The sequence below is a fragment of the Ochotona princeps genome, chromosome 25 (genome assembly GCF_030435755.1).
Source record: "Ochotona princeps isolate mOchPri1 chromosome 25, mOchPri1.hap1, whole genome shotgun sequence".
Classification (NCBI taxonomy): domain Eukaryota; kingdom Metazoa; phylum Chordata; class Mammalia; order Lagomorpha; family Ochotonidae; genus Ochotona; species Ochotona princeps.
Genome location: NC_080856.1, coordinates 17042313 through 17058525, shown reverse-complemented (window position 1 = coordinate 17058525; position 16213 = coordinate 17042313). Strand labels below are relative to the sequence as shown.

Genomic DNA, 16213 nt, shown 5'->3' with positions numbered 1-16213 from the left:
CACACCTGGTCCACACCCAGAAACAGTGCTCATGTAGTTCAGTGGGTCCTGAGACCTAGCCCAGCCCATCTTAAACCCACCCTGGCTCTCATAGGCAGCAGTGGGTGCTGGAGTATAGCCCAGTCTGGCACATCCCAGACTCAGTCCACACCCGTGCCGAAGGACACTGCAGCCATATCCAGCCCAGATCGCCGTCCCCATTCTGGCTCTTGCATTCACCAGTGGGAACCACAACCCAGGGCAGCCTAGGAAGTATTTTTAAAAGAAAAAAGATACCTTTCAGACCCTTTGAACACATGTAAAAAATCAAATAAAACTGCAGACTCTTTGAATTATTTTAACGATGTGCATTTCAAAAACACAGAAACCACTGTTGTTCCCTGCACCTAGAAGGAAAGCATGCATTTCCATTCACACATTTTATTCTATTCTCAAGGCACAGATTTCTGCAGAAAAGAGCAACTCTCTGAGCCTCTACTCCTTCACCTGCAGATTGGGAATAATAACCACATCCAGTATGTGTGGTTAATGCAAGAATCAAACATAAATCGGCTCTCCGTGAATGTTTGTTGTGCTTATAGCTATTGCTGCTTTTTTGTAAGCTTGAGTGCCTTATGGATGTGGGAGTAGTGAATATATGTAAAAATGCTATGGGTATTATAGTCAGATACATACAACTAGAGTGGAACATTTTGAACCAATACTGATGAAACAGAACTGAAACTTAACCCAGAAGAAACCATGTATCCACTTTCCAGAGCATAGCTCAGAGATTGTCATTAACAGGCTTACAGAAAATGGTTGACCAATGAAAAGATGGTTATTAGTTGTGGCATTTACTAACATATTTGGTGTTCCAAAGTAAAATTGCGTTTCTTTTTTAAGAGTTACTTATTTATTTGTTTGAAAGGCAAATGGCTGGGAGAACGAGATAAAGAGGCCCAGAGAAAGAGAGCTCTTCTTTCCACTGATTCAATCCCCCATATGGCCACAACGACCAAGATTGGTTCAGGAGCAAGCCAGCCATCCAGAATTCCAACTAGGTCCCCCACATGGGTGGCAAGGGTCCAGATTGCTGGATTTTTAAATTTTTTTTGTTTTGGTTTGGTTTGATTTTGCTTTTTATAAGGAGAAGAATATTTATTTCTAATAGATATGTTTCCATGTTTTGATGTCCAGATTCTAAGAATCATGGAGTCCATCTGGGAAACAGAATCTTTGGATCTGTGCCTCTTGCCATATGGTTGCATTTCAACTGGTGACAAAATAGGTACGTGATGACCCCAGGAGGTGAGCATACCACTCAGCTAGTTATTCCTTCACTGCAGGCATTTAATTGCTAAACATTACAATCATAATCCATATGAGAAGCTAATGTTCTCAGACTGGTGAATGTGACTCTCATTTGAAAATGGGTAAGTTGGAAATGCAGGCATACATGATGTAATTCCTTGTGACGCTACAAGGGAACTGACTTCAGTAACAAGGTGTTCCTTGTGTGTCTTTACACTTTCAGCTCATTTTATTACATATTATACTTTTCTCTCAGAAATAACATTTAAAAATAGATGGAAAGACCTGTCACTCACTTCAAAATTCCAAAATTCATATTATCAAAGCTATTACCCACTCCACTGTTAGGTACTTTTATAGACATTTAACATTTTAATTTCAATCAAACATATTTTTATTCAAGTCTCTGACTTGAGAACTAAACAAAATCATTTACATTTGACCATGAAATTGAAAAGGGGCAGGGGAGGGGGCGATACAGATCCCCAGGGAAGGATGACTGTGTTTAGCACCTGCACACTGACTCGCCACTGTCGGAAGCAGCCCTATCCTGTTCTCATGAAAGGATATAAAAGAATATCCCACACAAACACTATGTCCTCCTTTACTTTCCTTTCCTCCTCAAACACACACACACACACACACACCAGCACAGACATGGAAAATAGCCCTCTCATTAAAACAAAGAGAAAGAGACACTGGGCCATTCCTCCTCTGGGGCAGGCACAAAGCCCCAACCAGCTCCATTCAGGTCCGTGTATCCTCATGTAGGGATGATCGAGATCGTGAAGGACGCCACAACCATCGCCAAAATTCAGCAAAGCACCGTGGGGAACACGGGTGCATTTAAGGATGAAGTCTTGAGTCACTGGCTCAAGGAAAAATGCCCACTCGAGGACAAGGTGAGCTCCCGTGCCTCCCTGGCTCAAAAGGCTCATTAGAAATGGTCAGTAGTGCCTCAGGTTTGCAGAGGATCTGCCAAAACCTTGCTTGGTGCCCTGCTGGGGAACTCCTTGCTTCGTGGGGCACTGAGGGCTGTACAGGCTTACGTGGGTGACAGAGAGTATCTGTGAAAACAAAGGCATGTAGTTCCAGACTCCCCGAGCATTTGCTTCTCCTTTGCTTACCATACATGCTTTGAATAACATTGGGTTCTGTAATACAGTCTGTTAGCACTTTCTATGGCTCTCTATTTTTATGCAACAGAAATATTTAGTTCCCATGTATGGATTCTCTCCTGGGGTAGGCATTTAGCCCAGTGGTTGAGATGCCTGTAGCTTACCTAGGAGAGTCTGTTCATTCCTGCCTCTCTCATGATTCCAGCTTCTCGTCAAAGCAGACCCTGAGAGACAACAGTAATAACTCAAAGTGACTGAGTTCCTCACACCCAAGTGGGAATCCTGGGTTGAGCTCCCAGCTCCTGAACCCAGCCTGGCCCAAACAGCTATTGTGGGCAATGGGGAGTGAGATCCTTTAGATTGGATCTTGATATCTCTCTCTCTCTCTCTCTCTCTCTCTCTCTCTCTCTCTCTCTCTCTCTCTCTCTCTCTCCTCTCAAGGAAATTTCCTACCTGGGAAATACCACATACCAATAAAGTAATTTATAATTTACCACCATACCCTGATGTAAATGGCAAATTACAGATGCTGAAAATGTCAGTTCCCCTGTCCCTCTACAGTGCATCTGTTGACTCCTTCACAAGCTGGGTGGTTAGGCTACTGGGCTGTCATCTAAATTCTGGATGAGCCCTTTCTCATTTGCATGGTTATCAGCCTTTTGGAGACAAGAGTGGAGATGTGGGCCCGGCAGCGTGGCCTAGCGGCTAAAGTCCTCGCCTTGAAAGCCCCGGGATCCCATATGGGCGCCGGTTCTAATCCTGGCAGCTCCACTTCCCATCCAGCTCCCTGCTTGTGGCTTGGGAAAGCAGTCGAGGACGGCCCAATGCATTGGGACACTGCACCCGCGTGGGAGACCCGGAAGAGGTTCCAGGTTCCCGGCATCGGATCGGCGCGCATCGGCCCGTTGCGGCTCACTTGGGGAGTAAATCATCGGACGGAAGATCTTCCTCTCTGTCTCTCCTCCTCTCTGTATATCTGGCTGTAATAAAATGAATAAATCTTTAAAAAAAAAAAAGAGTGGAGGGAATATAATTAGAGGCACTCATAAATCTGTTGGACATGTGGGTTTCTGAACCCACGTGTGCTCTTTAGTGGTCACAAGCAAAGCACATGGTCGCCAGGGAAGGAGAAATCACTGCAGGTTCTGTGCAGTGGCTGGCAAATGATGCATGAAGAGGAAGCGAACCTTTTGATTCAATTATTGTTGCCCTTTGACTCTCTTTTCTGCCTCGTGCTACTGTCCTTCACTCGGGGATGCCTCCCCTCACATGTCAGCAGGACAATAGGAAATCTGGCACCTGGTGGTGTGACCCTAATGCAATGAGGCACAACTAACCTGCTCTCTGAAAATGTGTCTTTTGTGGAAGGCATTTGTAATAGACTCATGCTGCTCATTACAGTTAGAAGATAATTAATATTCAGATGCATTTTAATTAGTTTCAGGCAGCAGTGGAGAGATTTGTTTATTCCTGTGCAGGCTACTGCGTGGCAACCTTTGTTCTCGGGATAGGCGACAGACACAACGACAATATTATGATCTCAGAGACAGGTAAGTGTATGCATTGCACAATAATTTTGAAGATTAAATATAAGCAACATGAAACATACTATCTCAACCATTTCCAAGTGTATAATTATGTGGCATTATTATAATGACAATATAAGTAATAATATAAGTACATTCACATTGTTATGTAACCTTTTACCCCTTCCATCTCCAGAAACTCTACCCCCATTAAACACTAACTCGCTATACAGCACTTATCCCAGGACATAATAATTTTTAACTATAGTTTAAGGCTAGTACACGAGTTTAGAAGTCCTTATTGTATAAGGATTCTGATGCCTATAAAGACCACCCACCTTGATTGAGGCTTTGGGCCAAGAAGTGAAGAAGGGAAAGAAGAGACAGGTGTTGAAATCTAGGAATGAAAAGTCAGGGAGAGAAAGCCAGACACTTTACAGGGTCATATCCCAGAAACTGAGGCAGATGTCCAATGTTACCAGGAAGTAGCAGAAGACCCCATAGGTATTTTTAAGTCTAAAATGCTGTTCTTCCCCACCCTCACCTCTCTGGGTCACTGTGCATTCCAACAGTGGTCAATAATGACCACAACACAATCAAATTTTTCTTTATGAAGTGTAAACCATTTTAAGAGTTGAGTCTAGAGAAAGCACCAGATTTGCCACAAATGACTCCCTTAAGAAACAAGACAGATAATACTTGTATGGAGTATAAAAGTGTTAAAAGTCTAACTAAGCAAAGGAGCAGAGATGATGCTGACTGCGGGGGGGATGGTGGTAGTGGCAGAAGTTGACCTAAGGGAGACTGAAAGTGATCATGTTCCACTGTGCTACTCAAAAGCAAAGCCTGAATACTCCTCCCCCACACACAGTACCACATCAGTCTATCCTGAGAGGCCCAATGAACGTAACAGACTTAGAAATGATACTGGAAAGGAGTCATTTATGTTTCTAAGAATAATCTTGAGGCAGAAATTTCTTACAGGCCTTTGGCTATCATCTGAACAATATCAGAAGGACTCAGAAAGCATCTTTGGCTCAAAAAATGCTTTGTGGCTGGTACTTGCACACACCTCCTAAAATGGAAACTATGACAAGCAAATAAGACAGTGTGAAAAATGCTGTGCCACCCAGGCTAGCTCAGATTCAGGAAACTTAAAAAAATATGTCAAGAACTGAAGTGTTATGACAACTGCTAATACAGTGTGCTGATGTCAAACTCTCTTCTCTGAAGGAAACCTCTTTCATATTGACTTCGGGCACATTCTTGGCAACTATAAAAGTTTCCTGGGCATTAATAAAGAGAGAGTGCCATTTGTGCTTACCCCGGACTTCCTGTTCGTGATGGGAACTTCCGGAAAGAAGACAAGCCCACACTTTCAGAAGTTTCAGGTAATTCACCCCCCTCCCCATCACTCACTGAGAACAAACAACCCAACAGAGTGCAGCCCCTACCTCTTACAGCAGAAGTTCATCCAGCCTCTGCCCCCACGAGCCATCTTCTTGCACAAGTAACTATGCCTCTTCCACTTTGTTTCCTTATTCAAACACCAAATGAGGCCCCTTAGTAACCCACCCACCTAAATCCAAACTGCAAGTGCAAGGATTCCATAAGCAGTGGGACTGGTGAGTGTTAATTGTTGTTGAATACCAGGATGACACTAATTTAGAGCACAGAATTTTCTGGAAGTCATCTGGTGAGCATGTGAACCATTGACTACTTATCTATCCAGGATGTTGGCTCGGAGGATGACTAACACAGATGGAGATGCCACTTGTGACACCAGAATCCAGTATCAGAGTAGCTGGGTTCAAATCCAGGCTCCACTCCTGATGTCAGCTTCCTGCTACTGTGCACACTGCGGGAGACAGCAGGTGATGCTGGTCATGTTAAGTAATTAGGTCCCTGCCTCTCACATGGGAGATGTGAACTGAGTTTCTAGTCCCTGGGTGGAGCCTGGTTCGACCTCACCTGTTAAAGGCATTTGGGAAGTACATTAGCAGATGGAGGTGCTCACTCTTTTACTCTCTCACTCAAGTTTTTAAAAAATTATAGACATAGGGCTCGGCGGCGTGGTCTGGTGGCTAAGGTCCTCGCCTTGATCCCATATGGCTGCTGGTTCTAATCCCGGCAGCTCCACTTCCTCTCTGTCTCTCCTCCTCTCAGCATATCTGACTTTGTAATAAAAATAAAATAAATAAAAAAAATTATAGACATAGTTTCAAGACTACGAAATGATAGTGAGCTTCTCTTGAGTTTGGCTGCAGGTGCACACTGTCATGTTTACTAGCACAGGACGTTCTTGTGGTGCCACCCTATGCATGTCTCAGTTTTGAAAAGGGCAGCCCCTTCTTTCATTTGAAATCCTGTCAGCTTGGTCCCATGTGTTACCAAGAAATGAAATTGTCCCTGTTTGTCTGTCCACTCAGCTCCCTGGGTGGGTTCCGATTCTACTATTATTCAGTCCACATCCAGTTTTAACTGTCAGAGGTTTCAAATATCCAACAAGAAAACATTACACTTGAGCATTTAGCAAGTGTTCACAGATGCAATGCAGAAAAGCTGTGATGACTGCTGCAATACACCCATGTTACAGCAATTCAAACATGCAACAGACATGTCAATTACACTCGCCAGGGGTTCCCATTGAATGGTCACCTCCCTTAGTGGCTTGAGTGGCACTCCACGGCTCAGGACTGAGTCCCTTTCTTGAGTCTCTACCTAGGTCCAGAACTGCCCTCCAGCAATGAGCCATGTGGTTCAGTGGAACAGGAACTAGGACGTATTGTTTCGAAACGTGTGTGTGTGTGTGTGTGTGTGTGTGTGTGTGTGTGTGTGTGTGTGTTTTCTGTTCTCCTAGCTGACTTTCGGTTTGGTGATTATAAGATTTACCCTCCCAGAGAAACCAAGATGTCTGCAGCCAGATGGTCTTTAGATTTGTAGTGTGTGCTTTTCCGCACAAACTCAATTGGGTTTCAGACTGTTTCCAGGGGCTTGACACATTTCAGTCCTTTTTGCTTTAAAAATAGAAATTGCATATTTTGACAGCTTCCTGGAAGAGAAAAATGGCTTTAAAACATTTTAATGGCTTTGAAAAAATTTACCATTTAAAGGGAAAAGTCATGCAGTTCTTCTCTGTTGGAAGTGGGTAACTGGACAAACACTATAGCCATAAACTACAATGTAAAGACACAAAGAAACAGAAGGAATTTGGTCTCACTGCCAAGCTCTGCTCTTTTCTCTACAAACCTCATGGAAAACACATATTATTTTAAAAAGTGCATGGGTATCCAAATTTTTGCATTAAAACAAACCTATCTGTTCATACCATCGTTAGCATCCACTTGCTTCCTTCTTGTCTATAAGTTTCTCCGAACAAATGCTCCTCTGTCCTGTTACTTACCACTCGCATTCCCATAGAACCCTCAGGGTTTCCATGCCACTGCTTAAAATCCCAGGTAGGGCTTCTCTTCAACTTTCTTTGATGATGTTATTGTTGGTATTTTCCCATTTCTTACTGATCCCTAATGAAAAGACTTCTGGTTTGGAGAGGCTAAGGCGAGGCCGCTTCCCTCTTCAGACTTAAGCCTGTTCCTCAAGCCAGGAAAATCCTGTTTTGCTAAAGAGACATCTAGGCAGTGTGCAGCGTTGTTTGTAGTACTGGCAACTTTTGTTAGTACGTGCATATGTCTGCAGTTTGAAATCCTGGTATCTGTTCTCAAGGCCAGTCAATGTGCCCATGCTGAGCCTTCCTTCCTTAAACACAGCACAGCACAGAGGTCAAAAGGGTGGGTGTTGCAGCAGTCAAACTTGAGTTTGAATTCTGGCTCTGCTACTTAATAGGTATACGTATGTAGGTATATAGATATGTATGCATGTAAATATATATCACATACATCATAAATATATGATTATTATCCTTTGAGCACCTCAGTTTCCTCGTCTGTAGAGTGGGATTATAATAAGCACCTACTTCTCATGGCTTGCTGGGGATTATTTCATGATATAGTGAATTATACAAATTACTTAGACCAGTGCCTAGACCATAGCAGGTTCTGCTGCAAGAGCAAGTGGGACACCAGCTCTTCCTGTTCTGCCTCCCCTTCTCTTCTGCCCTCACCTCCTGCCCCTCATTTTCCTCTCCACCCTTCTCAGATCAGGAGAAAAGCTGACTGTTTTAGGATTAAATAAGGTACAAAGGCACTTCAAGGAGAAAATGCCCATTATCTTCAAAAAAATGAGCTTTCATCTGTTGGTTTATTCCCAAAATGCTTGTAATAGCCAGGACTGGGCCGGGCCAGGCCAGAGCTGGGAGCCTGGCACCCAACTCAAGTTTCCCACATGGGTGCTGAAGACTCAGGTATTTGAGCCATCACCTGCTGCCTCCCAGGTGCACAGTAACAGGAAGCTAGGACTGGAAGCGGAGCCTGGACTTGCAGCCAGGCACTCTGACCAGCGGTGCAGGCATTCCACACAGCATCTTAACTGTTGTGCCAAATGTCCACCCTATGTTTCATTTTTCAAATTGAAGCTCTTCAGGATGAAGGACACATGTTGCAACTCTTTAAACCAGTGTCTCAAAATCTTGTGCAAATAATACAGCAACCAATTATATTCATTCTGGGACAGCTTGTATACATTTGCCTCCTGAGTTAAAACATGTCCTCATTTCCAGTGAACTATTAATTTAGAATGAATAAGGTTACTTAACATATCACATCATTAAATAACCTGTTAGTAAGGGTGAGAAAAGTTGACCCACTTTTGTTAAGAGTTGGGGTGAGCCTTCTCCACAGAGAATTATGACTATTTACAGCTATGGCCTGGGGGTGTAAATAAGGGGAACTGAAAGAGGAAGGCTCCGCCTTACCCCACCTCGCTGCTTTCCAAGGTAACTGCTGCAGCCAAGGACCTCGTTCATAAATTACTTCTACCGTAGGTGAAGAGTTCAGAAACAGGCTCCAGAGATGCAAAACTAAGGTTCACTATTTAAAACCAGAAAATATCTATCAGCACTTGGAACAGCATCCCACTTACAGGGTGCTAAGTAGATACGCTTAAATTCCCTTTAGAAACATCTCCCCCTTCCTATAGAGTTAAAGAAGAAATCAGTGTCTTACACATTGATAATCTACTTACAGTCACTATCTTTGCAATTATGGTGAAGAGTTATAGAACACAAATAGCCCATAAATATATTCATGGATGTATACAGACGAAATTTGGCTTCCCCATACACCAAGAGAGACATACACAATCTTGCTGAGGGTACATGCATCAGCAGCAGTTTGCAGAGGGAGCAATTAACTCCTGACCAGAGGCTAGAAAAGGGCCACTTCAAGAAAAAAAAAAAAAAAGGTGTTTTTAACCCAGCCTTTAGGACTGAATTCAGTTTGGTTTTTCCCCAGGCAGATACAAGGCAGGGAAGAACACTGGCAGAGAGAACAGTCTGAAAAGGGACATAGAGATAGAAAAGCACATTCATTCAGCATTTGGGAACAAAAAGTACGTAGGTATTTATGATAGTGTACAGTGGCAAGAAAGGGAATTTGAGTCCAAAGTTGGGGCAGTGCAGGGGATAGATTAAGGAGTTAGAGAGCAGTGCAAAGGAGCCATTCGGAGCTCAATTGACTAGTCACAATCCTTAGTAATTAAGGGCTCTTATTGGTCAAGTCAGAAGTGGGATGGTCAAGTCCATCCCACGAGGGAGGTCCAGCTCAACCTTCTCCAGCCAGGTGTGAAGACTGAGGACTTCATTCTGTCCCTGCTGTCTGCTGAAACATGGCCTCAGGGCGGGCAGCAGCACCAGGAAACACTGGTGTGATGTCATCCCCAAAGGCAGACCCACCACTGGGAGCATGAACTTGCCCTGGCCATGCGTGATAATGCACTTTCACTCAGCACCTATGATATTAGACCTCTGTCACTTTCAAACAAGAGTATTGTTCCTCTGACATCATTCCCTCAACGTTTAGTTTCCCATAGAGAATGAGATTGTCTACCACAAGGATACTACCAAGAACATCACTTACCATGTTACAAAAAGTACTCAGTACGAAGATCCTCTTGTGAGGTTTCTGTCTGTCCCAGTTTCTAGGAAAAAACTGTGCCTCTCTTAAATAATAACTCTTTTCAAAATATTCAGAACACTGGATGAGGTACAGATTAGAGAAATATCTGTGGTTAGAGAAATATTTGCAGACCACCCAATGAGGATTTTTGATGCATAGCTTTGAGTTAGTCTCTTTCTGTAATCCATTGTACACTCTTTTTGTAGTTCCTTTATTTTTTAACACCCACTTTTAACTATATGTTTCTTTTGTTTTTGTGTATCTAAGCAATCTACCTGAAATCTTTTGTGGAAGATTAAAGGCACATGCAAACAGTTTGTCACCTTTAGGTTCCAAGGAGCTTCCTGATAAATATTCAGTTTTTCCCCCAGTAAAAAGAGCTAGCATGAGAATGATGGTCAAATTCCTTAAAGATCGTCTTAATTCAAACATCAGCATGGTCAAAGGTTGGAGACACTTCTCTTTCAACTTCTCAGAAAATGTCTCTTCCTGTTTCATTAGGTCTATTCGTAGGGCCCCTGTTCCTATAATGGACTGGAAGATTTTGATTTTAGGAAACATTTTCTACCTGAACTTGGACAATCTAAAGCAGCCACAGCTCGTCAGGGGTTAAGAAGTTAGTAGACTGTGTATAGAAGTAGTTTGCTCTTCAGGGCACTGATACCTGGGACAATTAACAAATAAGTCCAAGTTTGGGCCCTCACGCGGTAATGCATGCCTTTGTTCCTAAGACTTGTGGGGACAGGGTTGCTCTGGAAAAGCAGTTCTTTTCCTGCTGGATGCTATAATTAAGGGGTTTAAAGCAACAGTGAAATTAAGAGCAGATGTACTATGCAGGTTCAATTTATTTATTAGCTACTAATAGAGGGTGTTGTAGCTAATGATGTTAATAATAATGTAGTGCTCCCCACATCTACACTAGTAGATTACTAGTAGATTACATTAGCTAGTCCCCCAAAAAAGATTCTCCACTCACCACTACAAAGCCTCCAACAGGCAGTTGCCAGGGAGAGAATGAGGATGTTTGAGGTCAACAGCAGGCAGCCATGACAGAGCGGCAGAGCTGTTGTTCCTACTGATCACTTCTGTGTTTCCCCCTGAGCTCCAGGAGCCACATCCTCCTCATCCCCCAGACCGCAGGCCTCTGGGCCGAGGCAGCCTGGTCAACAGGCTCTCACGGACCAAAGGGCTGAGTGCGAAGGGCAGAAATGAAACTGCGGGGACTTGGGAGGGCGCAGCAGGTGCTCAGCCAGGCCATCCTCCTCCAACCACCAGGCAAGAGAGCTATCTGCTGATGTCACCAGAATACCACACACTTCCATCCTGTCCAACCCGTAGATAGCCCTTCCCCTGCTGCAGCAAGAGGGAGGCTCATCTGCCACTGCTACCCGTGTTACCCCTCAACTCTTACCGTCTAAGGAGGCATATTGGACTGCTGGTCGACATGGGAACATGACTGCTGTAGCAGTGAGAAGTTTGTATGTGTCCAGTAAAGCAATCCCTTGTGGTAACATCCTGCCAGTTACTTGGCACCTTGGGTTCACCACAACCACAAGGTGAGGGGGTATTGTTATTCTTGTTCTTATTCGACAGATGAGGAAACTGAGGTGCACAAAGGTTAAATGACTTCTCTGATGAACACAGCTTTGGTCAATAACAGCCAAGACAGGAATCCACACAGCTAGGTGTGCATCTGTGATGGTTGCTGTTGCCCTAACACTGCCTTTAAGTGAAACGCAAAGCAGTTGCACAGCCAGCCAGAATCTGGATAAGGGGGCAGACAGGCATAGAGCATGCAGTTAAACTGGGGAAGACATGAACTAACCTAGGAAGTCTGAGCCTCATCAGAATGAATGGGATGGCCTTCCAGAAAAGCAAGGTAGTCCTTCCTTTCACATGCCTCCGGCTGCACTGGGATTGTGGCTGTGTGCGTCCCTGCTTAGTAAGTATTTACTGTGCACCTGTTGATTGGTAATAACTTGACCTCCAGGTAATTTCCCTCCTGGAACATTTTCTATTAAAAAAAGACTGACCGCTCAGTGGGTTCACACAGCTGAGTGTCTGCTCGGTGCCATCAGTGTCTAGAAAATAATTAAAAGCCAAAATGTACTCTGATGCTAAAGCCAAAGCCTACCCTTGTGAAACAGTGGGAGTTGTCAGATTCACAAGACTGTTGCCTGAGGTGGAGGCTACCCTCAGCCTGTGTGATTACCAGGAAGGAGAGAATGGTGAGGATGAACACTAGCAAATGATTGCTGGCATCAATGAGGCATTAGAAAGGCAAGGGCAGTGATGCACCGGGGCTGCTTCCAGGTGACAGGCAAGCCCTGGCAGGAACAGGCCCCAACAGGTGCAAGGGTCTGCTGTTTCGTACAAAACAGAGAGGCCATGTGAAGCGGAGGGCAGGAAAGGAAGAAGACTCAAATTTATTGAGCCCTCAGCTACATGCTGACCTCCACACTAGTATGAAAATACTTTCTCACTCAGAAGATGCCAGAACAGACCGTGAGTTTTTATACTTGGACCAAGTGAGGCATATACCATCCAGCCTTTACACACACAGTGGCACAGGCAAGATCATCACGTTAAAAAAGTTAGTATGAGTATTTTTACCTGTGGACTTTATGTCTTTCTGGTTTTTGTGTGTGAACTTACAAAAAATTGGCTGATAGCACATGTGCTGCCTTATACTCCTTAATTTAGTCAACACTTTCATATGCTTATCAAGTATGCTTCTACAATATCATTCTAATAGTTGCAGAATGTGCAATGTCAGGACCTTTCCATCAACTTTCTGTTTTTCTTTAATCTCCTCTTTATATGCCCTTCAGATTTCCACAATTGAAAAGATATTATAGTGGGCAAACTTGTAGATAAATCACTGCAAAATTATACTTTCTAAGTATGTTTATTTACCCATTGAGAGGCAGATGGCAGAGAAAGGGAAAGAGAGAGAATCTTTCATCCACTCATCCTATTCCCTCTCCCCAAATGCCCACAACAGCTGAAACCAGGAGCGAGAACTTCCATCGAAGTTTCCACATACAGACAAGGACCCAAATATTTGATCCATCACCTACTGGCTCCCAGGTGTATTACTGTCTTAACCAATGTACCCAACACCTGCCCCAGGTGGTCCCATTTCTTAAAAGGCAAAGTCCTGACATGCAGATTGTTCATTAGAAGGATGCAAATACTTTTAAATTTGAGTTGACTGAGACATATTTCACAGACAGAAAAGCTCGCCCTTTATTAGGTACACAGTTCTCTGATTTGATAAATATGTAAGTCATGTCACCAGGGCCACAGTTAAGTTACATAGTATTGATAAACAACTTAAACCTCTTGATGGATGTTACCAATTTGTCCATTCATAGTTATTCCTGTTGCCATCAAATATTAGCCCATAAAAGGTGAACATTGATTATTGTTTTCAAAAAACTGAAAAAAATGTATAGGTATTACCATCTCATTTTAAATCATCTTTATTTGATCACTACTTCAGTTGCATATTTTATAGGTTTATTACCTATTTTACATCTTTTTGTGTAAATTTTCATTTGTATGCTGGCCTATATTTCTAAAGGATTATTAATCTGTTTATAATTTGTAAGACTATTGGGAGGTCGCAGGTTGGGGAGTCACTACTAGTCATGTTAAAAATTTTTTATCATTATTCTCTCTTAATAACTTTGTAGTTTTTAACCTTCTCAAAATTTTAAGTTTCTGTAATCTTTGCTTAGTTCCCTTGTAGGTTACATAAAGTCCTTTCCCATTGCATCATTATTTAAATATTTTGTCTTTTTGTGTTTAGGCTTGAATTTATCTGGAATTCATTCTAACTTATCATGTAGAGTAAAAATTGACCTTTGTGTTTCCCCCAAATAATGAGCTAACTGTTCTGGTTGCTTTTTATCAAATATTAGATTTTTGCCCCCACACCAATTGGAGACATTATCTCTTTTATATATCATATGTATTTTGTAACTATGCACTTTCTGTTCTGTTCCACATCATTTTTGTCTTTTTTTGGAAAAGAATAGCTTCCATTTCGTGCTGTTTTTAATACCGTAGTGCAAAATGTTTTCATATCTGCCGTGGCAAGCTCCTGCTTTTCATGACTTTTTCTAAATGTTTTCTCAGGCTCTCACTGCTCCAGATGAACTTAAAACCATGAGGTCAAACATCCAATGCAGATTTTGACTTAAGTTTCATGTTTATACATTAACCTGATAATAAGTAGCAGCTACATCTTTTTAAATGTACTCGCATCACTGAGGAACATGCTGTGTGGTTCCACGTGCTGAGATTATTTCACATTTTTGAGTAACTAGTTCTATTTGTTTGAAAGAGATAGGGAAGAAGAGTAGAGAGCTCTGTTTTCCAACTGCTGGTTCATTCCTCACCTACCTGCACCAATTAGAGCTGGACCAGACCAAGCTAGGATGCAGGCACTCAAGCTGGAGAGCCACATGAGCCACAGGTGTGTATCAGCAGCAAACTGGAGTCACAGTGGAGCTGCAACTCAAACCTAAGCATCCTAAGGAGAAGAGGGCATCCCAAGAGGCGTCTTAACCACCATACCTAAGTTGGCCCCTAAAATTTTCTTTTATATGGCTCAGTGAAGTTTTACATTTTCAAAAAAAGGGGGGGATCTCCATGTTTTCTGTGCATGCTTATTATTGTAAGTATCATCCTGTTGGTTATTAGTTAGATTATTTATAACAGTATACTTTCCTATTAGTGAGTGCTATCTATTGGTTCAACTTTATAGAAAGATCATTTATTAAAAATTAGTGATGAATTTTTCCCATTTCTCTGCAGTGTTCCAAGTCATATATATGTATCGAGTTGTGTGTTTCAACAGACATTAGTCATGGTATTTTTGTGTTTCTTGTTTTTAAGAGAAACACAGAAAAGACAGACTTACATTCCCTCCCCAGATGTCTACAATGACCATGGATGGGACAAGACCAGAGCCAGAAACTGAGAACCCAATCCACGTCTCTCACAGGGGTGGCAGAAACCCAGTTACCTGAGCCATCAGCTGCTGTCCCTCGGGATCTGCCACAGCAGGATGCTGTAGTGAGCAGCCAGAGCTGGGAATCAAACCCAGGCACTCTGAGGTGGACTCAGGTATCCCCATCACTAGGACAAATGCTCACCCTGTCACAGCCCTCTATCACTTGCTATTCAAAAAAAATTTTTAAGACGTATTTATTTTTATTAGAAAGTCAAATATACAAAGAGAAAGAAAGACTGAGAATTAAGATATTCCATCCGCTGATTCATTCCCCAAGTGCCCACAATGGCTGGAGCTGAGCCCATTGAAAGCTAGGAGCCCATGCAGGTGCAGGGTCCCAAGGCTTTGGGCTGTCTTTGACTGCTTTGCCAAGCCACAAGCAGGGAAATGGAAAGGAAATAGGGCTGTAGGGATATGAACCGGTGCCCATATGGGATTCCGGCATATGCAAGGCGAGGACTTTAGTCACTAGGCCACCACGCCAGCCTCCTATTCAAAATTTGTGTTATAATTCTGAAGTTCATGTAACAATTTTGAAACTTAGACAGCAAGAAACTAATTTTACACTGTGCCATATAAAGTATAAGATAAAGGCGAAAGATAACAAATCTCAGGTACGTGTTGTGGTGCAGCAGTGTAAGCTTGAGACACTTGCATCACATACTGGAGTGCCTAGTTGAGTCTGGGCCACTCTGCACTTAAGAACTTGTGTCCTGCTAATGTGCCTGGAAGGCAGCAGGTGGTCCAAGTGCTTGGGTACCTGACACCCATTGGGGAGACCGGATAGAACCTAGCTCCTGACCTAAGTGTTGTAGGCATTTAGGAAGTGAATCAGTGGATAGAATATAAATCAATCACTTTGCATGGTGACAGTAGCAGAGTGCCCCCTTTTAGCCTTCTACCTTTCAAATATTTCTTTAAAACTAAATATCTAACACATCTTCATCATTTCTTTGGAACATGAAAGCTCTTGGCAAGCATTATATTTGCTTACACAAAGTGCATTGATTTCACTACATTGTTCAAAAAAGTGACTCATCCCTCTTTAGAAACTACAAAACTTTCCCCACCCCCTCCATTTCATAGGAAAGAAACTGAATTGACATGATAGAGTAAGCAATAGGATGACACTTCATCTGTGTCAATTCATTTTCATTGAGCACACCCTAGACAGAGGCACAC

General features: G+C 42.8%; 1 protein-coding gene across 7 annotated transcripts in view; it reads left to right on the top strand.

Annotated features, from left to right (window-relative positions):
- PIK3CG (phosphatidylinositol-4,5-bisphosphate 3-kinase catalytic subunit gamma) overlaps positions 1-16213 on the top strand; it is a 31312-nt gene that overhangs the window by 14183 nt on the left and 916 nt on the right. For 6 of the 7 annotated variants that reach the window (XM_004598596.2, XM_058654908.1, XM_058654911.1 and 3 more), the window contains 4 exons: positions 1180-1270; positions 2065-2195; positions 3850-3961; positions 5171-5328. In XM_004598596.2, coding sequence (XP_004598653.2) covers positions 1180-1270; positions 2065-2195; positions 3850-3961; positions 5171-5328 — 492 coding nt within the window. Of the gene's footprint in view, positions 1-1179; positions 1271-2064; positions 2196-3849; positions 3962-5170; positions 5329-16213 lie in introns of those variants that run through there. The other variant, XM_058654913.1, reaches the window with a different exon arrangement.